The 25,494-nt window shown below is 42.1% G+C and overlaps 1 protein-coding gene across 1 annotated transcript in view; it reads right to left on the bottom strand.

Annotated features, from left to right (window-relative positions):
• Window positions 1-2,158: 2,158 nt before the first annotated feature.
• The window catches only part of atp1a3a (ATPase Na+/K+ transporting subunit alpha 3a), a 24,400-nt gene continuing 1,064 nt past the window's right edge, over window positions 2,159-25,494 (bottom strand). The window contains exons 2-23 of the mRNA XM_037693363.1: window positions 13,745-13,858; window positions 13,207-13,266; window positions 12,413-12,616; window positions 11,158-11,271; window positions 10,673-10,807; window positions 10,470-10,587; window positions 9,810-9,898; window positions 9,303-9,482; window positions 7,978-8,176; window positions 7,412-7,656; window positions 7,104-7,296; window positions 6,842-7,017; window positions 6,558-6,694; window positions 5,466-5,616; window positions 5,198-5,366; window positions 4,965-5,119; window positions 4,067-4,190; window positions 3,791-3,936; window positions 3,566-3,696; window positions 3,069-3,170; window positions 2,467-2,558; window positions 2,159-2,279 (exon numbers count right to left, since the gene is read on the bottom strand). Of these exons, the coding sequence (XP_037549291.1) occupies window positions 2,251-2,279; window positions 2,467-2,558; window positions 3,069-3,170; window positions 3,566-3,696; window positions 3,791-3,936; window positions 4,067-4,190; window positions 4,965-5,119; window positions 5,198-5,366; window positions 5,466-5,616; window positions 6,558-6,694; window positions 6,842-7,017; window positions 7,104-7,296; window positions 7,412-7,656; window positions 7,978-8,176; window positions 9,303-9,482; window positions 9,810-9,898; window positions 10,470-10,587; window positions 10,673-10,807; window positions 11,158-11,271; window positions 12,413-12,616; window positions 13,207-13,266; window positions 13,745-13,858 (3,063 nt within the window). The 3' untranslated portion in view covers window positions 2,159-2,250. The remainder of the gene's footprint in view (window positions 2,280-2,466; window positions 2,559-3,068; window positions 3,171-3,565; window positions 3,697-3,790; window positions 3,937-4,066; window positions 4,191-4,964; window positions 5,120-5,197; window positions 5,367-5,465; window positions 5,617-6,557; window positions 6,695-6,841; window positions 7,018-7,103; window positions 7,297-7,411; window positions 7,657-7,977; window positions 8,177-9,302; window positions 9,483-9,809; window positions 9,899-10,469; window positions 10,588-10,672; window positions 10,808-11,157; window positions 11,272-12,412; window positions 12,617-13,206; window positions 13,267-13,744; window positions 13,859-25,494) is intronic.

Raw genomic sequence — 25,494 nt, 5'->3', positions numbered from 1 at the left:
CGCCTCCATCTGTAGGTCAGATATGGACATTGAAGCTCCGCCTCCATTGTAGGTGGTCAGATATGGACACTGAAGCCCCGCCCCCATGTGTAGGTCTTGTCGGTCTTTGTTCTTCTGAGATGAGGTTCTGTCCATGGTTGGTCTTCCTCATCCAAAACGGGTTCGGCTCAGTTCTGATCCAGCTGTGGGCGGTGAAGGTGACGACAGGTCCACTTCAGATGCTGCGTAGAACATCAGTTCTGTCCCGTTTGAAGATGAAGAGTTTGAACCCGTTCCTGATTTATTCAACCAGTCCGGACCTCCTGACCCGCCACCATCAGTTCAGTTTTAGTCCCGTTTGTCTTCAGGAGCATCAAGTTTCATCTTTTCCTGCTCACCAGTTCCACTTTTGATATTTTTCTTCCAACACTTGTAAAAGTTCTTGTTTTCTAATTCTAGTTTATTCTGATCTGTTGAATATTAAAAGATCCGACCGCTTCATGTGAGCGGAGTCAGACGATTATTTCTGAGGCCGAGATCAAGGATTTATTTAGCAGCTGTTCATTTATAAAATAAACTTTATTGTTTCTCAACATTGTCACTTTTTGATAACTTACGGTTTTAAATGTGCTATATAAATAAATGTGACTTGACTTTCACACTGAGAAATAAAAGTTGGTCGTTTCTTGAATCATTTGACTCAATTGTTGTTTAAAAACTTTCGGCCGTTGTTCAGACAAAGATTTCAGTAAAAAGGCCAGAAACATTTTTACAGCGAGTACGAGGCGACAGTTGAATTTTTCTCTATTTTTTTATATTTTGCTGCTTTTATTGTTAATTTTTTTTGCTGAATTGTTGACTTCCTTTGTCTTCTGAGGAAAGTCGTGTTTTAGAGAAAGAAAACTCCAGAACTCTGACGGTGAACTCGAGAGTTTGTTTTTTCTCCTACCAGGGCTGTTCAACTGGCGGCCCGGGGGCCAAATCAGGTCCACGGAGGAGCTCAGTTCGTTCCACCAGCGGGTTCATTTTTAAATAAAACTACATTTTAAACCATAAACAAACTTCATGAGAATAACTGCCCCGGAGCAGTTTAGTTGAACGGTTCCTCCCAGACCCGACCCGACTTGAGTTCGGGTGGTTCAGACCTCCTGCAGGAGGAAACAGAGGAGGCGACACGGCAGCCGGTGGTTCGAGTTGGTCACAGAGTTTATTTCCATTTTTCTGACAAAACTCCACACAAAGCAAACTGTGAAAAGAGAGATCCTTCAGTTTGATTTTATTTTCTGCTGCTCATTCCACAGGAAACCAACGTGCAGCGCCTTTTCCCACAGATTTAAATCATGAAACTGGAGAGAAATCTCTTTTTCCTAGGACACAGAAAGATTGTTTTCTATTTTTCAAGGGGGGGGGGGGGGTGGGGGAGGTAGAATAGGGGGAGAAACTGGGGTGGGAGTTTTTTTTTTCCCCAGGGATGGAGGGTTTGCACAGCGTTCACAGACAAACAGACAAACGGGGACAGATAGACAGGCAGGGGGGAGGACGGGGATTCAGGGTGAGGTAAAGGAGCGAGTGAGGAAGAGGAGGGAGAGTGTGCTTCGTCATGTCTGAATGAAAACAAGCAGCTCAGACCCACTTCAACCGAACGAGAAAGAAAAGTAACTTTTACAAACTATCTAGTTTTTAAAAAACACTCAGTCTGTTAAAAAACAACGAGCACAGAGAAAACACGGGGGGGGGGGGGGGGCAGCGCGAGCAGACCAGTTTAACAGCAAGACATTCTTTTATGGACGGGAGGAGGTTGAAGAGTAGGGCAGGGGCGGAGGGGGGGGGGGGGGCAGGAAATGGCAGTGATACAGAGCTGAACCGGGCCATTTTTCTCTGAAAACATCTGAAGCAGCAGAAACATAACGCCCCACCCCACCCCACCCCCCCGGCCCGCTCCGGATGCTGAGCTGCCGTGTTGTTGCTCTGCAGCGAACAGTCACGTTTTTATTCTTTATTCTAGATTTACTGTGAAGTCAAAATAATCATCGGCACAAAGTGATTCTGGCAGATTCGTGCTGTAAACACAGAGGGGAGGGTGGGGGGGGGCTCCCTCCTCCCCCACCCTCCCCTCTGATGCCGTTGGTCCTCTTGTCATCGTTTATTTGTTTCTCTTTTAAGAAATGAAGATGGGCGCATGAAGAGGAGTAAACAGTTTTCTTGTAGGTTTTTAAGGGGGGGGGGGGGGGAGACAGGGAGGATGAGTTCAGTAAATGATGCTTTGATAATTTAGTAGTACGTCTCTTTCTCCACCCAGCCTGCAGACAAAAACAAGGAGGAGGAGGAAGAAGAAGAAGAAGAAGAAGAAGAGGAGGAGGAGGAGGAGGAGGAGGAGGAGGAGGAGGAGGAGGAGGAGGAGGAGGAGAAGAAGGAGGAAGAAGAGGAGGTGTAAGAGCTGAAAATGTTTCGTTCAGTCATCGAGAAGTTCTCGTGTTCGTGTCTTACCTCCGGGGTTTCGGCGAAGGATGAGTTTTCGGATCTCGTCGTAAACAAAGATGAGGAAGCTGTACGGGAACGCACAGAACCACCAGCTGGGCCTGAGACAGAACCGGAGGAGACCGGGTCAGAGCAGCGCAGGAACCAGAACTTTTACTGATCACAGCTCAGAGTTAAAACTTCTTTTAAATTAAAAAAAGGGAAACGTCACATTTTCCAGTCAGTTTTGAGTCTTCTGCAACGTCAATGTAAAATATTTACTTTAAGTTTACAGGAAGTGATTGACAGGTGATCACATTTGAACAAATAAAATAAATCAGATAATTCGTGCATTGAGGCCGTTTTACATTGAAGAGAAATGATCCGTGTCTCTACAGCATTTTTTAATTAAGTTCAGCTCAGTTAAAATGTTTGAAATGTCTTTTATTAATATTTATAAATGTAAATAATGCGCTGCGTGTTTGAGCTAAATATTTGTTTTGTTGTCTTTAAAAACAGAACGTGTGCGTTAAATGCAGCCGTTATTAAATAAAACTGTTAAAGTAAACTAGGATCCTTCAACACGATGCTGTTGGTTGAACTTCCTGCTTGTGCTGATCGGCGCCACGTACTTGAGCGGGTACATCCGTAGCGCCACGTCCATCCCGGGGCAGTAGGACAGGAACGCAGCCAGAGCCGTTTCCTCAAACAGGCCGAAGATCAAGATCTTATTCCTGAAAGAAACCGCAGGAAGGCCGAGCGGCCATTACAGCACGTATAAAGAAATAAAGAGTGAAAACAAATATCTAAAGGTGGAAATGTTCGATGAGGTAACCGAACACAGCTGGACCAAATGTTTTATACTTGAAATAAAAATAAACTGCGAGTACTTCTGCTTCCTTTAACCCTGCAGGTAACTTTGAACATTAAAATACCGTAATGTTTATTTTTCATACTCGACATAACGTGAGCCTGCAGCTGCTTTAAAACACCTTCAGGCTGAAGCTGACAATAAAACCAGTCTCTGAATTCTTAATAAAATCTCAGGTAAATGAAAGAGCACAGGTGTTAACGTAAATAAATAGATTCTTTCGTGTTCAGGTTTTAGAGGTTCAGACGTTTTCCTCACTTCATGCCCTGCTGGAACACGGAGTTACGTCTGGTCTTGCAGATGATGACGTCCGCCCACTGCACCACCACGATGCTCACGAAGAACGCTGTGTGACACGTGAACTCCACGATCTTCCGCTGCTCGTAGGTCTGAGCAGAAGACACAAACGGACGATAACTTCATCTCAGATCGCTCCAACAAAGCTGCTCTGCAGGAGAGAACCGGACGGCAGGCGGCTCGTACCCATTGCTGCCCGTAGCTGTCCTCCAGGTCGTTGTTGGAGCGGTCGTCCCAGTTCAGCCGGATACCGACGAGATGCCCCGGCAGAAAACCGTTTTCAGCCATGATGACAAAATAGGCGAAGAAGCCACCAAGAGCTTGGATCATTCCTTCAGAAACAGAAAGTTTTAACAGGTTTCTCTGATTAAAATTATCAACGTGCCTGTAAATTAAAGTCCCAGCGTCTGCAGGGAACATGTTTAATAAAACCTGCGGAGCGTAAACAGGAAGTGCACCAACCGATCTGTCCGTAGGCGATGCTGATGAGTCTCTCGTTGACCAGTTTGTCTCTCATTGGGTTCCTCGGCTGGCGCTTCATGATGTCACTCTCTGCTACTTCGTAGGCGAGCGAGATGGCTGGAACCTGAAGCAGGGGAGCAAATAAACAAAAATACTTCAGGAGTTTGTATTTATTGTGTAAATTTATACATTTGGCTTCTGATGTGGGGAAAACTTTCTTTCTGTGCAGTAAATTGTAAAAAAAAAAAAAAAAAAAATCTGTAAAGCTGATCAGCCAATCTCTACATGAGCACGTTTAAACACAATTATTAAATAAAGAATATTGTTTGTATTTATAAACTTAATACAAGCAGTCAGAAAAAACACAAGAAACTGTTTTTAAATGTAATGTATACTTTTAGTTTATGAATCCATGCTTTCTTATTTTTATTGTAAACAAAGGCCAATAGTTACAACAACCTTACGTTCTTTTACAAACCCAGCTGTTGGATAGAATAGTGTTATCTATGTATTTTCTTTCTTACCTAATAAATAAACAGCACGATGAACACATCCATGAATCTCTTTTTGTAAAACTGTTTCTTCTGAAAACTGTTGCTACACTGCCACCTAGTGCCAGTTTTATTTTATGCATTCTTCAGGCCTGATGGAAACAACAGATATTTGTTCATAAATGTAAAGAGCATTTAAACTGGGTGTTTTAATCACACGAAGCCTGTCCAGCATGAATACGTACAGTTAGTATGTTCTGTTGTATTGTAGCGTAAGTTCACCGGCTCCTTGTGTGTAGAAAAATGTTGAATGTGTTTGGAAAGGTGAGAGAGCCGGATGTGAACGTATTAAATCTGTAGACGACAGAGCGTGAGCTCTGACTCGTGGCTGAGTCAGTTTTACTCACCATGTCTGTTCCCAGGTCGATGCAGAGGATTGTGATGGTTCCCAGAGGGAGGGGGATGTTGACCAAAATGAAGAACAGGAAGGGGGTGATCTCTGGGATGTTGCTGGTTAGAGTGTAAGCGATGGACTTCTTCAGGTTGTCAAAGATCAGACGCCCTGAATGGACAAATATGATAAAAATAATAAATTATGAGTTGGGGTTTTCTCTCACATTTCCGTCTTTAAACCACGTACCTTCTTCTACTCCAGTAACAATAGAGGCAAAGTTGTCATCAAGCAGGATCATGTCTGCAGCTTGTTTGGATACATCAGAACCGGAGATTCCCATGGCGACGCCGATGTCGGCTTTCTTCAGGGCAGGAGAATCGTTCACACCGTCTCCAGTCACGGCCACAATGGCTCCCTGACCGAAAGAGTTCACAGACTTTTATTAGGACCAGGAAGTGCACTGACACGAGGATCACATGTTCACTTCTGACTGAAGTTCATACGACAGGTGTACCTGTCTCTGACAACCCTCTACAATTATGAGCTTCTGCTGTGGAGAAGTTCTGGCAAAGACGATCTCTGTGTGGTTCTTCAGGATATCGTCCATCTGTTCCTGAGAGAGGTCTTTCAGGTCTGTACCGTGAATCACACAAGCTTTGGCATCCCTACACAAAGTAAACAAACAAACAAATAAAAAAATAAAATTAGGGATGCACGATATTATCGGCATGGTATCGGCCGATATTTGAAAATAACTCACCGATATAAAAGGTGCTGTTATATATATATAGATATATAAAAAAATAAATATATAAATAAAAGGCACTGTTTTTGTACGACAACCCAGTGACAAAATTTGACATTAAACATAATCCAAGCATCATTTTCAGCCCCTTTTTTGGCATCTGCATTTGGTAGCAGGCTCAAGTGACAAAGTCCATGCAGAATAATGTATTTTAATTCCACAGCAGAGAAAGATGTGTATTCTCTGTAAGTAGGTCTAGGGAAATAAACATCAGTATTGGTATTGGATCTAAGGCCAGAAATCCAATATTGTGCATCCCTAAATAAAATTTGTGAACATTACAATCCCAACTCTGAAAAAAACAAACAAAAAAAACAAAAAAACTGGGATATTTGGCAACATTTAAATTAAAACTGAAGGTTAAAAGTTACATTTATTCACATAAAAAACATTTCAAAATTAAGAAATTGTACCATTTTGGGAAAAAAATATGGTAATTTTGAAGTGTAAGGAGGCAAAACATCTCAAAAATGTTCAAAATGGCATCAAAAGGTAAAAATAAGTAGTAAAAATAAGAAAGAGCTGGAGGAGTGTTGTGAAACTATTTAGGTTATTTGTGAACAGGTCAGTAGACGACCGTCTATAAAAGAGCCTTTTGGAGAGGCTGAAATCCTCAGAAGTAAACAGAACAACATGAAGTTCACATGTTGCTACAAACACGACGATATGGCTTAAAGGGATTTGAAAATGATCACATTCTGTTGTTGTTTATAATTCCACAACAAAACTTTTCCAGAACTGGGGTTGTATACACACGGCTGCAATAAACAGATGTACTATAAATGTTTGTTTGTGTCTGACCTGGGGTTCACTTGGCTGACGGGGATGTTCAGACGTGCAGCAATGTCTTCCACTGTCTCGTTCCCCTCAGAAATGATTCCAACGCCCTTAGCGATGGCCTTGGCTGTGATCGGATGGTCTCCAGTCACCATAATAACCTAAAAATTAAAGAAAATACGATGAAGAGTTCGGCGATCAAAATGAATGATAATGAGACAAATGATAAAAAGAACATGACAGGAGTAGTGCAACGTTCCTCTCGTAGTTTTTATTCTTATTTAAAGTGAGAACCTGAAGGTACCAACCTTGATGCCTGCAGAGCGGCATTTGCCCACAGCATCAGGCACGGCAGCACGAGGAGGATCAATCATGGACATGAGTCCAACAAAGCAAAGGTTGTCTGTTTGGAAGTTGACATCATCCGTGTCGAAGGCAAAACCTTTAGGATATTTGTCCTCTGGCATGAAGAGGTGACAGAAACCTGGAGGGAGGAGCCAAATCACAGATCGTCTTCAGTTTCATGCAGCGGTTTGACTAAAATATTCACTGTTATTCTGCTCTTCTTACCCAGCACTCTCTCTCCCAGTCCTCCCAGTTCCAGGTAGGCGTTCTGGAAAGCCTCCTTCATCTCATCGTCCATGGGCTGCTCTTTGCCCTGCATCATGATGGTGGTGCAGCGGTCCAGGATCCTCTCGGGGGCGCCCTTCATCACCAGCAGGTAGCGGTTGTCACTTTCTTCCTCAGTTTCATGAATTGAGAGCTGGATGGGAGCAGATCTGGTCAGTGCAGTACTCGGTAAATGGACTGATGTGCACGTGTAAGCTGGTTTTCTGAGCAGGGATGGTGCGTTTTATGAACCAGTCGCTGTCGCTCACCTGATACTTGTTGGTGGAGTTGAATGGGATCTCGGCCACCTTCTTATTCTTGTCCCTGACGGCTTTGATGGGGCCGCAGGACAACTCGATACACTTGAGCAGAGCTGACTCGGAGGCGTCGCCGGCGACCTCCCGCTTCAGGATGGGTAAAGATTCCTGACCGGCCTTGAACACAGCGCGGTTGCAGAGCGCAGCAATGCGAGCCAAAGACACCCACGTTGTTGAACTCTTGTCGAAGGAAGAACCTAAAGTGTTAAATAATTAAATTATACACATGTTTTACAATATTTTATCCCAGCTCAGCTGCTAGGTTTTTTGTTGTTTCAAAAGTTCAATCTTGATTTAGTTTTTAGCTCTATATTCAAATTATTTTATTTTCTTTATTCAAATGATTATTATTTATGCAAATTAATTTTTGGAACATATTTGAACTTTATTTGCAACTGATCTTATTTTAAGTAAATGTCCAAACATGTTTTATAAGAATCAAAACAAATTCTTTGTCCTAAAATTTGAATAAGAAAGCAGATAATTAAAAGAAAGCCAGCCAAAGAGGAGACTCCCACCTGACTGGTCCTCGGTGGTGTCGGCTTCGTGGATCTGATTGTCGAACCACATGTGGGCCACGGTCATCCTGTTCTGGGTCAGGGTTCCCGTCTTGTCAGAACAGATGGTGGAGGTGGAGCCCAGAGTTTCCACGGCCTCCAGGTTCTTCACCAGGCAGTTCTTACGAGCCATTCGCTTGGCAGTCAGCGTCAGACACACCTGGAGGGGAGGACAGAGACAGAGGCAGCAAGAAGAAACAGCAGACGAGTGGAAAGAGACAAGGACGAAAGAAAAGAAGAATTAATCTTCTATGGTAAAAACAGATCACAGATGAGCATCTGCAGGCATTAAACTAACATCTGTATGCTGACGTGGATTCATCCAAAACATTTAGATAAAATCCAAGGCAGCTGAACTCCTTTTCTGATTCTTGAAGATGTTTCACTTTTAATCTGAGAAACTTTTTCAAGTGAGACTTCAAGCATCAAACAAACAGTCCAGCTGTCTCCAGTTCAACTGTTAGGACTAACATGTTTGACGAGCAGAGACATTAGTGGTGAAACATTTCAACCAAACCACTCAGACGCCTGAAGACGTTGATCCTGCTCAACATCTCAGCAAAATGCACTAAATTAAGAACTGCTCAGAGTTAAAATACAGCCCAACAAGCAATGCAGAAGCACAAAGTAAAGTTATGCAGCAGAGCAGAGGTGCATTCATTTATCATGCCAAGTACGGCAAGACCAGTGGGCCAAACAGAACCAGCAAAGCCCAAGCTGAGGAGGTTGGCCTGTTAATCAGAATATTCACTGGCCTAATGTCATTACATTTGTTAGCTGCTGTCATTGCAGAGAGCTCTGCCCCTGGCCTGGAAAAGAGAGGAGACACACAAACAGGAAGGAGGAGAAAGAGAAACACAGACAGAACAACTTCACCACAGAAACAAAAGGAACAGACACAGTGTTAAAGTACCAAAACATCAGCAATAACCAGCAACATCAAACTGCACACAGAGGAGGAGGGAAGCAGAGATCGAACCACGCAGACACACCAACACCGGCCAAATCACTGAACACAACACAAAACAGACACGTGAGCACAAAAACACGCACGATGAGAGCAACTTTAAAACATCAACAACAATGAAAGCATCAGATAACTTTATTAAAGTAGTCACATATTTAGAATGATAGATTTACGTGGTAAAATAAATATAATTTTTCTACAAACGAGGCCTACAGAAAAACTCAGGTGGTAAAACCGAGATAAAGACACACGACTGTGAAAATAACAAACAAATTTAGTTTCAGCACAAACATCAAACAGTTTCTCTCTGCTGACTCACGGTGACTGTGGCCAGAAGTCCTTCAGGCACGTTAGCCACGATGATACCGATGAGGAAGATAACCGCCTCCAGCCAGGAGTAACCCAAGATGATGGAGAGGACGAAGAAGGTCACGCCCAGAAACACAGCCACGCCCGTGATGATGTGGATGAAGTGCTCGATCTCTTTGGCGATGGGAGTCTGCACAACATGGAACCAATCACTTAACGTTCAGTTTTACATTTTATAAAAGCACTGCAACTTCTTTTTCACGACTTTTTCAGAATTGTTGAAGCTACAAAATTTATTACTGAAGATCAGGAAAAGTTAATCAACTTCAATATATTAAAAATAAGAAACAGGTGCATCAATTAAAATGAAGTGCATCAAACTGAGCCATGAATGAACAGAATGTGCAGAAATCAAAAAGGCAGATTTTTAGATAAATACGTGTAACAGGAGCTCTGCTGTTTAAATAAATTCAGTGTAAAGTTGATCCAGGTTTGTTAGAGATAACGATGGTGTTACCTTGCCGGTCTCCAGGCCTGAGGTGAGGGTGGCGATACGACCCATCACCGTACGATCACCGGTGCACACAACAATACCACGAGCAGTTCCTGGACAGAGAGGTTATATATCAATAACTGTTATTTAATGTGTCTGCATGGGGTCCAGAAACTGATTAGAAAAGAAATGTGTACTGTCAGAATAAAAGATGAACAGACTTGATTTACTAAAACCACAAGAGGGCGTCAGACACATTCGGAGCAACACGACTGCAGTGAAAATGTTTTCAAGAAAATACTTTTCATTTGAATAAAGTCACCTGAAACAAAAGTCTGCATAACTCAAAAAGAATGATTTTTCCAAGTTAATAGAAAGATGAAACAGATTCTAATGTTTCATAAATAAAAATATTCATTAACTCTGTCACTTCTTTTATAAAGGTTATTGTTATATTCACACCCTCTCTGTAAATCTGCTCTTTACTTCTCGGCACCGTCTTCAAAGCTGCGTGAGTTTTCTCCTCCTCCCCACCAACATGTAGGACTTGGTTTTATGGATCTGAGCTGACGAAACTGAAGTTCATGTGATTTATTTGTGTTTGTTGTTCTGAGATGGTTTCTGGTGTGATAACAATAAACCAATCAGAACTTTGTAACGACGTGATGACAGTGATAAACACACCCTCCACACAGTTGGTGGAGAAGAAGGCAATGTTGCGGGTTTCCAGGGGGTTGTCATGGGTGCAGTCAGGTGATCGGGTCTGCGGTTCCGATTCACCAGTCAGGGAGGAGTTGTCCACCTGAACTCAGAGGGAGGAAACACTTGGATCAGTTTATGTGTAAAAATGTAAACAAAATTTCTAAAAGTCCGAGTTTCGAGCTCACCTTGCAGCCGTGGGAGGAGATGATACGGAGGTCAGCGGGGATCCTGTCTCCTCCTTTCACCTCCACCAGGTCTCCTGCCACCACCTGCTCAGCATTGATCTGCATCTTCTCTCCCTCCCGGATCACCAGGGCTTGCTGGGATCAGTGTGAAGCGTTGAGAGATTTGAAGAGAACATATGGAAAATATTTCCATAAATAAATATTTCAGAGAAACGACAGAAATGTGACGATACATCAAGACGTAACGAATGGAGGGTAGAAAGTTTTACAGGAAAAAAGGCAACGTGCAGCTTCATGAAAACACGTTAGCTCCTGAAGAACCTAAAATAAAACGGACGTTAGAATTTTGTTAAGCTTTTCGTTGCTGTATTAAATATTGTTACTGAATTTAGGACTTTTTGATTAAATTCTTTAGTGAGTTATCACTTTGGTAAAGCCATTTCCTCTAATTATCCTGATGCTGACTCATTAAGTGTGTGTGTTACCTGAGGAACCATGTTCTTGAAGGATTCCATGATCTTGGAGCTCTTCGCTTCCTGAAAGTAGGAGAAGCAGCCGGTGATGATGACGACGGCCGACAGCACGATGCCCAGATATAACTGCAGGCAGAAAAAGGACAAAAGAAGACACGAGACCTTTGTACTGCACAAAATAATAAAGTTGTAACACTTTTATCTAATTCTGAATCATATGGAAGGATTAAAAAATAGATGAGATGCATGAGCAGTAAAAAAAAAATAAAAAAAGGGACAAATTCCAACATCAAATATGTGACTGTAGAGGACAATAAAAGGGACAGAGGCTATTTCAGGAAACGGTCGAGTCTGATTTCTTAAAATAACAAATTATCTAAGATATTTTGTCTCGTCACTGATAGCTTCAAGCTGTCAGAAACGATCTGTTGTGTTTGACGTTAGTGGTTTTATAAGTCTGTCTGTTCTCTGATGATTTAATGGATCCCCTCCGACATCTCTCGTTTAAGACCACCACCTGACTGAGCCGGTCCTCGGAGTTTGGTGGATGAAACGGTCTCGGTCACTCGTCCTGACTCAGCGTTGTGTTCGTTTCCTCCCTGTGGTCTGAGTCAAGTGCTTTGTCCTTTCAAGCTGTGTGCCTCAGAGACATTTAGCCTCCGTCTTCGGCTCTACGCTGAGCTCTGACCTGACATAAAACAGTGCTGACCCGTGAACACCCTCCTCTTACTCTGATATTACTGACGCCAGGAGTCCCAGGCTCCCTGCGGCGTGATGAAAACGAATGCTAACAGAACGCTGTGTCACTCTGAAGACGAGCCGGTTGGCGGTGTTTGGACAAACCGCTGACACACGTCTCATCACCGACACACTCATCCCAAAGGACTCTGCAGACTGCTTCCTAAAGAGCTCACAGACACAGCAACCACTCACACTGACCAACACTCATACTCTCACCGAGGCTTTTATTTCTGAGAAATGTAGCTTTCTATATTTACCGTTTGTCAAATTCATCGCTTTATGAAATATATGCTACTCTACAGTTTTTGCATTTAGAAATAATATAGATTTGAAACATTTCTATTAATGACAACATATTTTTGCTGCATTTCCAAAACACGTTGAATAATATAAAACATTAAACACAGAGCCTTCTCTCTTATGTAGAGTATTAGAAGTACAGTTTGTTATCTTAGCTCTGTTTATTTGCATGCACAGATGATTTATGATGGAGAACTCATCCCGTCGTCTGCTCCAACAAACTTACGTTATCTCCAGCAGGCTCATCTTCTGTCGCAGCCTGGATGGCGTAGGCCAGGAAGCAGAGGATGGCGCCGATCCACAGCAAAATGGAGAAACCACCAAACAGCTGACGACAGAACTTGACCCACTCTGGAGTGGTAGGGGGTGGGGTCAGGGCGTTCAGGCCATCCCTGGCCAGATATTCTGCTGCCCTGGCATTGGTCAAACCCTGGATGTGGTAAAGAGGGGGATGAAGAGGAGGAGGAGGATGGGATATTAAAGTAGACTGGATGAAAATCAGAATAAATGACAGTGAAGAGCTGTTTTAGAAAGAAGGAAACAGTTTAGGGTGGCACGGTGGATCAGTTGATAGAGCTGTTGCCTCTCAGTGAGAAGATCGTCAGATCAAACCCCAGCCAGGGGCCTCATGTTCTCCAGTTTCCTCCCACAGACCAAAAACATGCATGTTAGTCTGATCGGTAACTCTAAATTGTCCCTAGGTGTGAGTGAGAGAGTGAATGGTTGTTTGTCTCGTTTGTCTCCATGTGTCCCTGTGATGGACTGGGGACCTGTCCAGGTGTCCCCCCCCCCCTGCTGGATATGGGTACCAGTGACCCAGACAGGAAGAAGTGGGTAAAGATAATGGATGGAAACAGCTGAGCACCCAAGAAGATTGTAGAAAAAAAGAATGTTGTGTCACTCAAGTGGAAACAGTGAGTTTTAAAAGAATGACACTAACTGTGCTTTAACTGATGAATGATGCATAATAATATTATATAATTATCTAAACTGTCTTATTTAAAGAAGAAATCACCTTACCTGTACAATATCAGTGGTGTATTTCCGGCAAACCTCCTCAACAGACATTTTGTGTTCTGTCTAAGAATAAAAATGAATCGCAAGTTAAAACAACTGAATTATTCATAAGTGTCTCAGTAACGTGTCACATAAAACTGCATATCTCAAAAATACTCTACAAAAGGATATTTAACAAAACTCACATAGCAGCTAAAATAAGGACGTGAAGGTGAATCAATATTTATTGTAGGTATCTTTTTAATAAAACCATTCAATGATGTGTTATATTTTTGAATTTGAAGCATGTCATTAAGTTGTAGATCAAGAGAACGGTTAGTTTAGACCTAGTGACACACCAAACAAATCTTTTTACAAAAACACTGAATGACTCGGGCAGATCCCCACAAACCAAACTGAACCATTACCACAACCACAAGATTTGTCTCTACTCGTCTCAACTTCATTCTAATATTGACGACAACATTCAGATGTAAAAACAAACTGATAGTCCCAGTGGGAACGATCAGAGCTGACAGGAAGCAGGAAGTAGTGTACGTACTATGGGTACTTCCTTCTTCAGGTCGTCCAGATCTTTGCCTCCCTTCTTCTTGGGAGACTCCTTGTCGTCCTTGTCCTGCGTGGTGGCCACGCGGTAGCTGTCCGACCGTCCATACTGAAACACACCGAGACGAGATGGTTCACATCAGTCCTGTCACATTCATCTACAGACTAAAACACAAGAGCATTGTGTAAACACAACTCTGCAGGAATAAAACCTACACTTTAACACTAAGAGAACAAAACGCCTCCTTGCTGGAAGAGCTCGAACACTTGTTTCATCGGTAAACAACAGCCGACTCTGAGAACAAGCATGGAATTATTTCTGTGCGGAGCTGTAGATAAACTCCTCCGCTGTAAGAAGAGGAGATCAACACTTCCTGATTAGATTCAGCATCATTACAGCGCAGCCCGCCTCAGCCGAGCCACTTAAACTGTAATTTACATCGTTAGTTTTTAGGCCTGACGAGGACTTTTATACATTTTTCAATGACTTAATTTCTCTGTTCACTTCACTAAAATGACGAGGAAACAATAAAACTTGAGAGTAATTTCCCACAACGTGCTGTAATATCTCAGGGATGAAACATATTTAGAATGAAAAGAAAAAAAAATACAAGTTTACGAGTCAAACTTTTAGAAGCAGTTTAACAAACTTAACTTTAGGTGTAACGAGACAAAACGTGATATTAGCATTTGCAGCTTTATTTTTATTAAGGTTTTTATTACAAATACCTTCAAACTGTCCTGATTTGATTAGAATAAATATAATTGGTATAGAATAAATTACTGGTTTAAAATATTTACTCTAAGAAAAAGAAAAGCACCTAGTGGCAGCTTCACTGTAGAAAATGCAACCAACTGGTATTTATGGTGCAGAGATGTATAATTAAACAACAAATATGTATTTCAATGACACATCCCGGTCATAGTCCTTGTAGCTCCATCATAAACATGGACTTGGAGACATAAATGTCCGATGGGATTTTAGAACAAAACAAACCCTCTGCTCAGCTGAGAACTGCCTCTTCCTCAGAAATATGAAAAATATCTTGAAACTTTTCAGGCTACAGAGTTTTTATGTTTTAAAAGTAATAAAATAAGTTATTCAACATTGAACTTGAGCTGACGATCCCACTGAGGCCTCGCTGTAAAATCCAAGTGTTCTGTCTGAAGAACAAAAATCATCTGGATCGTCTCAAATTCTTCACATTCTACAGCAACTTTAACATCTAGAGCATCGTGTTAGTCAGACTTTATTAAACAAATTCTACCAATAAACAGATCAAAAGCAATAATAGAAAAATGACACCAGCACTCAAGTGACTCCATCATTAAAATAAACTCTTGAGAACTGTGCTTTTATTAGAAAACATGTCCAGATGATTGTTTGACACCCTTCAGTCATCCCACTAACTGTTTAATATGGAAATCTGCATAAACCTGTTTAGACATGAGCTTATTTTATTAACAAATACAATTCAAAAGTAGCTGTTGTTTCTGGAACTAAAATGAACATTTTATGGAGCTCTAATGCTCATTACATTTAAAACTTGCTTTACGAAGGCGTCTGTCAGTTTATTTGTGTAGAACGGGTCATTGGAGACAGTGTCTAAATAAAATTATTATTTTTCCATCAAATGTAAGCAAAGACTGAAAATATATATCCATAACTTCATGCTTTGTGTTGGGTTTGCACGTTTGGCTCGGTGTGATTACGTGTTTCCTGCCATCTGTTAGGATGTGCAGGACTCCCTGGACAGTTGCGTCCAGATTATTGCTGTTTACTACAGCAACAGATTAACCCACTGAACAATAATAATCCCCTCCATCACTCTACCCTTCTGAAAACTCTCATTGTACCCGTGATGAAGCTGAAATTCTCCCTCCTGTCTTCAGTGTGAACACAGAAATCTGAATGGGCAGAGACAGAATCAATAACCAAGGATTAAAAAGATTTTTCAAAGCAATGCCTTTTCCTTCAGGATGGTTTATTAATTTATTGTAAATGACATCCTTGTCATTTTTAAACAATAATATAAAATAAAAAAATAATATACAGGAATATAAATACAATTTTTAGGTTTAAAAGCCGTTGGTCTCTTCAGCAATTTCTCAACATTACTAATGTTACTAATGTGAAGGAGCTCCACAGAGTGGGATTAAAGAGATTAAACAGACAAAGACTCTGAGTTCATATTCTGCACAGTCTAACAAAACGTCTGTAAAACGAGTCAATCTATTAAAATTAATGTTTGCTACAACTTGTCAGTATTTCATCTGCAGACAATAAAGTCAGATGAGTAAAAATCTTTCCTGAACAAAACACGATTACTGTTTTTATTAAAATAACAGACTCATCAGTCGCCTGTAGAGTTAAAGTCAAACAATCACAGAAATGTTGAATGAGAAACTCCAACAACGTGGTTTAAAGTTAAGTCAGGACTATTTACCGTTTACTAAAGCAGAGCCCGGAGTCACTAATCTGAAAGGGTAATGCATTTTTCTTTTAACACAAGTTTAAAATGGAGACCGAGTAGAAACAAGCTGAGCTGCAAACCTTTAACATTGAAATAAATAAAGAAGAATGAATGTCACAAAGTATTTGAAAAGGAAACGAGTATAAACAGTTGTTAACTTAAATAAAAGCTGTAGGAACATGCACCTACATCTCGATGTCAAGGATGTTTGAGTAAGGTTCTGTGCCGAGCTACAACACGGATCATCATTAGCAGTTTGCTGTTTCTTCAGGGGGTCTGGCTCGAGACAACCTGAGCTACAAGCCTGAGGAAGACTGGCTTTTTAATCTGATAAAACCACAACAGAACGTCAGAAACATGTTTTATTAGAAAATGATACGCGAGTAGCAAGTATTAAAATGACTAATTCATATTAAATGTGACATGACTTACAACAGTTATACTGATAGAGAAACACTTTCTGAGGGAGAATAAGAATTAAATATACGACTGCTTATTTATTTTTATGTTTTACTGTAATATCTTCCTTGGGATTTAAATCAGCAGAAACAGTAAACGCAGCCTCCTTTGTGAAACCTCTGCCAGCTGGCTCTGGAAGTGTTTATCCATGTGCAGTGTGTGATATTTAACCTAGTTCTGGACTAAATCTGATGATCTTCCTGAGACCGTAAAGTCACTTGTCTGTCTCAAATTTCTGAATGGAGCATCCTGATGGTTTACTGCCCTGAAGAGGAGTGAAGTAGCTCTGGTGATGCCTCGGTGAGTGGATCATAGTACCACAAGCACAAAGAAATAGATTATCACGCAGATCAGTGGCCTGAGCGACCTAGAAAATAGTGGCGGACTACTTATCCCAAACGCAGCAGCAGACGTGGAGTAAGAGGGGTCCTCCCTCCTCAGCCCACTGTGGTTACACTCTCCTCCCTCCAGGCTGTTTCTGCTCTCTCTCTTCCACTCATCAGAAAGACTAGACCACACATGATCAGACTGTTTGGTTTTTAATAACAAATATGGTTTGATTTAATTTATAAAACACTCTCATCAATGATCAAGGAATCTCTTTCAGTGTGGCATGTCCAAAAATGTCCAATCAAATAAAATTGGGCTGTTCTGCAGTTTCCTAACAACACCCAAGAACAGTTAAATGTAAAAAAATCAGCAGCGAGAGGAGGAGGGTCGGTTTATTATGTTTAACTGTTGTTTTTATTTCAAATAATCATAAAGATGCTGCAGAGGGCTTGAAGATCAACTCCCAGACGCTTGGCAAACAGGAAGTGATGTCAAAGTGACCTCACACAGACTGTGACATTGGTGAAGCGTGGTCTGCAGCTCTGCAGATCGATGGTGTTTCTCACAGCCTCGTGCACAGATGGAAACTACAGAGAGACCGGAGGCTGAGCGTCTGTATTAATGAAGTATTGACGGACTGGAACGATTACACAACAAACTCCATGACCAGGAGAACGTCCACCAATCAGCCATAAAACCATCACCTGAACAACACTGAAGCGTTTAACCTCGTGCGGCCAGAGTGACCAGTCTGTGTGTGGACCATCGACAGCAGCAGTACTGAAGTGGACGGCACCAGGACGTTAGCAAGAGGACACACTGATCTGATCAAACTGTTTCAGTAGTAGGCGAGTGTCACAGTTCTATCAGGATGAAGGTCTTTACCTGCAATCAACGAGATAAAAGCTGTCCTAAAAATTCTCTAAAGCAAAACGTCATAAAGGCTCACACTCAGCCTCAACTCTGCACCCACCAGGTCCATTTTCCCATGATGCACCTCTTTCCCCATTCTTTCCACAGGTGAGTGACGCACATGGAGCTCTCACTCCACATGGTGTAAAAAAGTATGACTGATCAAACCAGGCCACGTTCTTTCGTTGCTCTGAGATTCAGCGGCTGCTCGGAAACAAACACTATTTCCTTCAATGACCTGATTCTTTAATAATATTTAAGTGTTAATTTATTTTTATAATTATTTAAAATCTACATATAATCTGATGACCAGTTTAAATTTAACTTTCATTGTTTACCTGGGTACTTTTATTTAGGAATTAAAAAGAAACTTTACATATATAATTGTAAACTTTAAACAGGATAAGAGTGATGCTATTCTAACAAAAGCTAATATGATGGTGCACTACAACATTACCTAGTGGTTTGGGTTTGTTGTTTTTAAATGTAATCATTTGGTCATCACCATCTTTTTAAACCCAGCTGACATTTAAAGGACAAGTGCAGTGTTTCCCCTACCATTGTTCAAGGAGGGCGTCCCACCCTGTCCACACAACCAAGCGCCCTTCTTACCGAACTCCTTCCACCGCTGCAAGTTCTGCTGTTCTGAGATTGTTGCCACGGACCTGTCGCCACAGGACATGTGGCTTCGACCTAGCATTAGCAACGTAGCACTCAAGCTGCTGCCCCCGTGACCCGACTTCAGAACAAGCGGAAGATAATGGATGGATGGATGAATGCTCAGGGCTTTCAAAGAACACCTAATGAATATTAAAAAAAATAAAAAATTAATCCATCCATTTTCTTCCACTTATCTGGGGTCGGGTCGCGGGGGTAGCAGCCTAAGTAGGGAGGCCCAGACTTCCCTCTCCCCAGCCACTTGGTCCAGCTCCTCCGGGGGAATCCCGAGGAGTTCCCAGGCCAGCCGAGAAACATAGTCCCTCCAGCGTGTCCTGGGTCTTCCTCTGGGTCTCCTCCTGGTGGGACGTGTCTGGAACACCTCACCAGGGAGGCGTCCAGGAGGCATCCTAACCAGATGCTCGAGCCACCTCAACTGGCTCCTCTCGACGTGGAGAAGCAGCAGCTCTACTCTGAGTCTCTCCCGGATGATCGAGTTCTCACCCTGTCTCTAAGGGAGAGCCCAGACACCCTGCGGAGAAAACTAATTTCGGCCACTTGTATCCGAGATCTTGTTCTTTTGGTCACAATCCAAAGCTCATGACCATAGATGAGGGTAGGAACGTAGATCGATCGGTAAATTGAGAGCTTCACCTTTTGACTCAGCTCTCTCTTCACCACGACAGACCGGTACAGCCCCCGCTTCACTGCAGACGCTGCACCTATCCGCCTATCGATCTCACGCTCCATTTTCCCCTCATTCGTGAACAAGACCCCAAGATACTTGAACGTCTCCACTTGGGGTAGGACCTCCTCCCCGACCCGGAGAGGGCACTCTACCCTTTTCCGGCTCAAGACCATGGCCTCGGATTCGGATGTTTTTATTTACTTTTTGTGTGGAAAAAGTAAATAAAAACATGTTTTTGTCCAAATTAAGGTGATTTTATGGTTCCTATTTTCCAGATCACATAGCAAGTAGCACTCATCTTAACTAAACAAAAAAATTACATCCAATCCATGTGATTGGTATTGGTGATCGGCACCATGCGTGATCATATTGTGATCAGCAGCAAAATACCTGATTGGAGCACCCCTAATAAGAATGAAGCCAGCTGAAACAGTCCACTCAGCTTGTTTTGGATTAATCCTATCAGGTTTCATCCAGTTCTGTTGCCAGGAAAACAAGACGACGTCCATCAGCTCTGTGATTGGTAGTTCTTCTGTAGACTCAGAGATAATGGCAATTTAAGATCTCTTTAAAGTGACAATGTACTCAACAATTCAAACCTTTTCCTTTAGTGAATGGGCTGTGAATTTATAAAATGGATGATGTTCCACTACCTGGGAGTCTAAAAGACATGGCAGCCTTCATACCTTGTAAATTTATAAAGTTCACAAAGAAGAAGAGCGAGTCTTGTAGCACGTTAATGATGGCTGCTGCCAGTGACAGTAAAAGTAGTATCTCATGGGTTACGACTCTTGCCGACTAGCTGGTGAACAGAATTTGCAAGGAAGTCTCAGAAATGTCTTGCAGTGCTCTCAGGGATTCTTAATTTCCTTGTACGAGTCTAAGAGGTGTACAGTCCATACAAGAGTTTAGAACATGCTCCAAAAATGTTTGCAACAAAGTTTTCTCAATATAGTTAATTTATTCATTCAACCTTTATTTATACAGGTTAGTCCCATTGAGCGTCGGGGACTCATTTACAAGAGAGACACGAGTTAGTCACCGCAGGCATCATGAACCTCTATTTCAGATTTCCTAAATTCTAGTGCACTAGAGCTGTATTTGACACCTGCACAGAAGCTCTCGTCTGACAGAAAACAGACCACAGCCCTGAATGTCAAAGTCTAAAACCCACGCCAACGATCAAACTGGGCCAAACGTGCTCATCTTCATTTCAAAAGTCTCGGCTACTCTAGCAGATTAAATCATAAACGTGGTGGCGGCTGCCAAGATGGGTAGAAAGTGGGACGAGGCAGGTACGATGTGGGCAAAAGTGGGCAATGAAATAGTATCTAGAATACATTTCTGCGAGCTATGCAAACAAAAATACGAAGTGATTTATAAAAGGCGGCTGCTCAAACAACTGGCACACAGCTTGCTGGTCAAAAACAAGAGTCAGTGATGAAAAGTTTGCCTTTTCCTCTTAATTTTGTCTCCAACAGTCAAAGCCAGCAGCATTCCACCTGAAGGGACGTTGCTAATCTGTCAGCCCTGTTGTTTTTAAGAATAACTAACAAAAAGTTAAGCAAAGCACTGAAAAACCCAAAATAGAACAGACTTTGGTGCAGAAATAAAAAAAGGAGATTACAACTAGATCAAATATCCACGATACCGCAGGACCACAAGCTCAAGTAAAGGTTCGATGTTTTGATCGCTTACTTTTCAGGCTCAGTGAGATTCTCGTCAAGAGAAGTATTTTCTGTTTTCCATCAACATTCCTCAAGTTATCAGAAAGTTCTCTCTCATCTGAAAAAGATTACCAGTATGCAAGGTGAAATACAACTCTGATGTTGTTTCCAGTAATTGTGGCTGTGAACTGCCGAGGGCTCGAGGAGACGTTTAGCAGGATACAGGAAACTCTACGACTGAGTGACAAACACTTGACAGTAATATCCATTAGGAAGAGATTATTAATGGGTCGAAGAGCAAACAATCAGTGGCATGACGCAGCCAGCCATTTCATCCAGAAGGATCTTTGTTATTGATTAATACCATCATGAAATGATTAGTAAAGCGCAAGAGGTTTTTATTTGGGCCCTGCCAATGACGTAGTGAAGTGTTTATTTGGGACAGTAGTCAACAAGCAGCTTAAACATCAATTATTTTACCAGGTTTCTGCTAAATGTGCTGTATTTATTTCAAACTTAACAAAATGTGGTGCCATGCATTTAATGGTAACTCTAAATTAGTGGTCATGTAAGACTATTATTTTCAGAGGTGCTCAGTTCTACTGCTTTGCCAACTCACTGAACAACTCTTTTAGTTGGATTTATTTTGTTAACTTTGGTTTTATGGCTCTGTGCTCCATTGAGATCAGTGCCCAAGTGTGATGATGTGAAGATTCATCAATTAAATAAACGATTTTCCAAAAACAAACTATTATTTGGACTTGCGACCTATCCAGGGTGTTTACCCCGCCTCTCGCACAATGACTGCTGGATATACCATACCAATTTATTTATATAGCACTTAAAACAGCAACAAGGCCAACCAAAGTGCTGTACAAAAGAAACAAACATGCACAGCAGACAGGAAAACATAATAAAAATACAGATACAAATAGCAGCAGAAGCTAACTAAAATGGCCAACAGAGTAGAGAACAGACCGGACCAAAACAAATCACACCGTGTTAAAGGCAAGCGAATAGAAGTGGGTCTTCAAGCGAGACTTAAAGACTGAGAGTGTGGGAGCCTGCCGGACACTCAGTGGCAACTCATTCCACAGTCGTGGACCTGCAACAGAGAAAGCCCTGTCACCTCTGAGCTTACGACGGGTTTCTGGGACTGAGAGAAGCATCTGGTCTGCTGACCTCAGAGAGCGCGGTGGGACATATGGCTGCAGAAGATCAGTGAGATAGGATGGGGTGGAACTGTTCAGTGATTTAAAAACATACATGAGAATTTTGAAATGGATCCGAAGGTGAATGGGTAGCCAGTGCAGGGAGGCCAAAACTGGCGTGATGTGCTCTCTATAGCCTGTACCAGTTAAAAATCGGGCTGCAGCATTTTGGACCAGTTGTAGACGAGCAATGGAGGACTGACTGATTCCAAACAGAAGTGAATTGCAGTAATCAAGCCTAGATGTTATGAAGGCGTGGATCACTGTCTCAAGGTTCTTTTTGGAGAGTATAGGCTTCAGCTTAGACAGCCGTCTCAGCTGAAAAAAACAGGATTTGACCATCATGTTTACGTGACTGTTGAGTTTTAAGGACTATGGATATGGGCACCAGTGACCCCGCGGACAGAAAAGGAAAAAGTGAGTGAAAGATAATGGATGGATGGAAACCATCAACTGTTTTTTCCAACAGTTTTCATTTGTTCAAGTGGACTGTTTTTAAATCACACCCAGGCTGCTGCTGAACGTTTGTATCGGCGCTGGACTGATTATTGAGTGGACAGCTGTGCAGTTTGTTGTTTTTATTCTAATGAAGAAACAAGAGTCTGTGTGTCAGTTTACTACCACTGAGTAACATTCAAAAAGGTACAGTACTGTGAATACACCCCACACTGCTCTAATATATAGGATCAATGGAGAATACGTTAGGGTTTAATGTTAATGACTCACAAGCATTAAGTAGCCACTTGAGAAAATGTTTGAAGCACTTTCAGGTTGGCTGGACTTTTACAGCCCGGCGGTTGCTGCTTAATGGCAACATGAGTTTAAGGAGGAAGAGGAGCGATACGATGGTTTAGAGAGGGGTAATGTTGGGACAGAAGGCTCTGTGGTACTCAAAAAAAAACTATAGTAAATTTAAACAGTGTTGCCTTGTTTGTGCTGTTTATCAGTACTTAGGTGGGTAAGTTTAAAAAAATCTTAAAAAAAAAAAATACATTTTTGCCCAATTGTACACAGCAAAGATCAATTAATACATAAGCTCCTGCATCCAAATGGCAAACGGTAAATATTTGTAGTGGTAATATGCAACAATGGACAACCCATGCAGCCTAAAACACAGTGAACATTTACTTTATTTAAATAAGAGCTGCACAGACACTACGGCACCTTTGTTCACTGAATATAGCAGATAATTATATACAGTACAGAACAAAATCAGTTATTTGACACCGTATGGCTCATATTTATTGAGATTGGGAGAGCCCTCCTCTTTCAGTGAATCTGCAACATCTTTCTAAACCATTAGAAAAAAGAAAAATATTGATCAATAAACAACAAATTAAATAAAGAACAGACAAACAATCGACATGCACACAGACGTGTACACAGATCATCATAATCTGGAGTGAAAAAGAGCCGCTGCAGGAGGAGAGTTCATAAAGTCCTGTTGTAGAAACCTCACCTTCATCATGGATGAACGACATGTCGTCACTCTGAGTCTGTCTGTCTCTCTGTCTGTCTCTCTCTCCCCCTTCATAGTGATTGGCTCTTGTCTTGGAGCTTCTGCACCAAGTGCATTATGGGATATCAGCAGCTTTAACTGGCACTTTATTAGCTTTTCCTTTTCCCCACAATATATTAGCCTCCATCTTTCAATGTTTCTCAAAGTTCCAACATCAGTGTGTCCTCCAGGTCAAAGCTGAAGACAAAAGTGTCTCGGCACCGCTTCCTCCTCTCCTCATCTTCCTCCATCTTTTCCATTGTTCAACCTTCTCAAGGTGACTCACCACACAGGCCTGTGGCCTCCTCCTCTGCCTCCATCAGCCAGTTCTACACCAGCTGACCTTCGTCTCCTCCCCATCTTCCATTTTCTCACCCTCCATCCTGATTGTTGGCTCCTGCTCCAACAGTCCCTATCAATTGATTGGCCCGGATCAAATGGTTCCGACTGTGGTAAACTGAACCTCCCTCTGGTCCCCCCACATCACAGCCCATTTCACTTGCATCTCCTCTTTCACTCCACCCATCGGTTTGTAAATCACGATCTGAACATGGGAGTTTCCACTCCCCCCACCCTCCCCTTTGCCTCCTCCTCCTCTTCTTCCTCCTCTCTATGATGCTGGAGTCAGAGCTGTGTGTGGTGTCCCCCTCAGGCTAACTGGTGGACAGTTACAAACCGTGACAGAGCAGCAGCGATCCACGGCTCGGCCTGGGTGCACGCTCATTCAGCCGCCTCAGAGCTGGATGTGGAGCAGAGGAGAAACCACTGCCAATCACGCGTCACTGGGAAGGATGGAGCGTGACGCCGTGGTCACTGCAGGACTCGGATTAAAACGCTACCAACTTGCCTGGTTTTACAAGCTCCAGATATCAGAACACAACTAAATTCAAAGTAAAGATAATTTCAAAAGTCCCACAGAATAATAGCAGGGCTGTAGAACCATCTTACCCAATCAGGTTGGTTTCCAAACTAAAACCTGCTGGGTTATTTTGATAACTCGACTGCTGGATAAAAGCTGGTGAGTCAGGGATTGACCAAATGCTGGGTCAGAAGGTTTGACCAAGTAGTTGTGTTGGAGATTCTTCCCAGTCCACAGTTTTAAGAAGTAGACCACATTAGACCTGACTGGACCTCTGCTTTAGAATAAATAAAAGAGTAAATAACTAATAAGAAGATATTTAACCTGGTTAGCTTTGTTAATGACTTTAGTTTGCATTCAACAGTGAGTTGAAGTTCCTAGAAAAGCATTAATGGTGGTGGCTAGCTGCCACTAAAAGAGGAAATCCATCCATCCTCTTTACCCGATTCTTGGAACAGGTTCTGAGCAGATCGCAGGTCCATCGCAGAACAAAACCAAATAGCACCAGCTATCACCAAACCAAGTAATAATCATCTAACAAGGCTGATTTTAGGTGGTTCGTTTTAACCCAAGTTTTGGGTAGAAAACACCCTGGTATGTTGAGTCAACTACCCATTGGCTTGGTCCAGATTTGACCCAATGCTGGGCAACAAATCTTGTTCTTAACCACCATAATGTAGTGATTTTTTTAACAAATGATCATGGTTTTTATTAGATTTTGAAGGTAAAATAATCTGATGGAAGTTTGCCCTCACTGGCGGCATCATCCTTTGAGACCAGTTATTTTTAGGAGCCATTTTGACACACTTGTCTGCACGTACCCGATTCCCAAACTTCATCACCAAACCCTTCAGTAAACGCAGACAAGCAGGACACACTTTATGTTAAAAACAGATTTAAAGAAAGAGTCTGGTCGGCTGCAGCCACCACCCCTCTGCTGGTTTGGACCTTTGGTTTCTGGCTGATCATGATGGGAGGTGAAGCTGAATG

This window comes from Nematolebias whitei, chromosome 19 (assembly GCF_014905685.2).
Source record: "Nematolebias whitei isolate Nwh7 chromosome 19, NemWhi1, whole genome shotgun sequence".
Lineage (NCBI taxonomy): Eukaryota > Metazoa > Chordata > Actinopteri > Cyprinodontiformes > Rivulidae > Nematolebias > Nematolebias whitei.
Note: the sequence above shows the minus strand (reverse complement) of the source record. Positions and strands in the feature narration are given on the sequence as shown.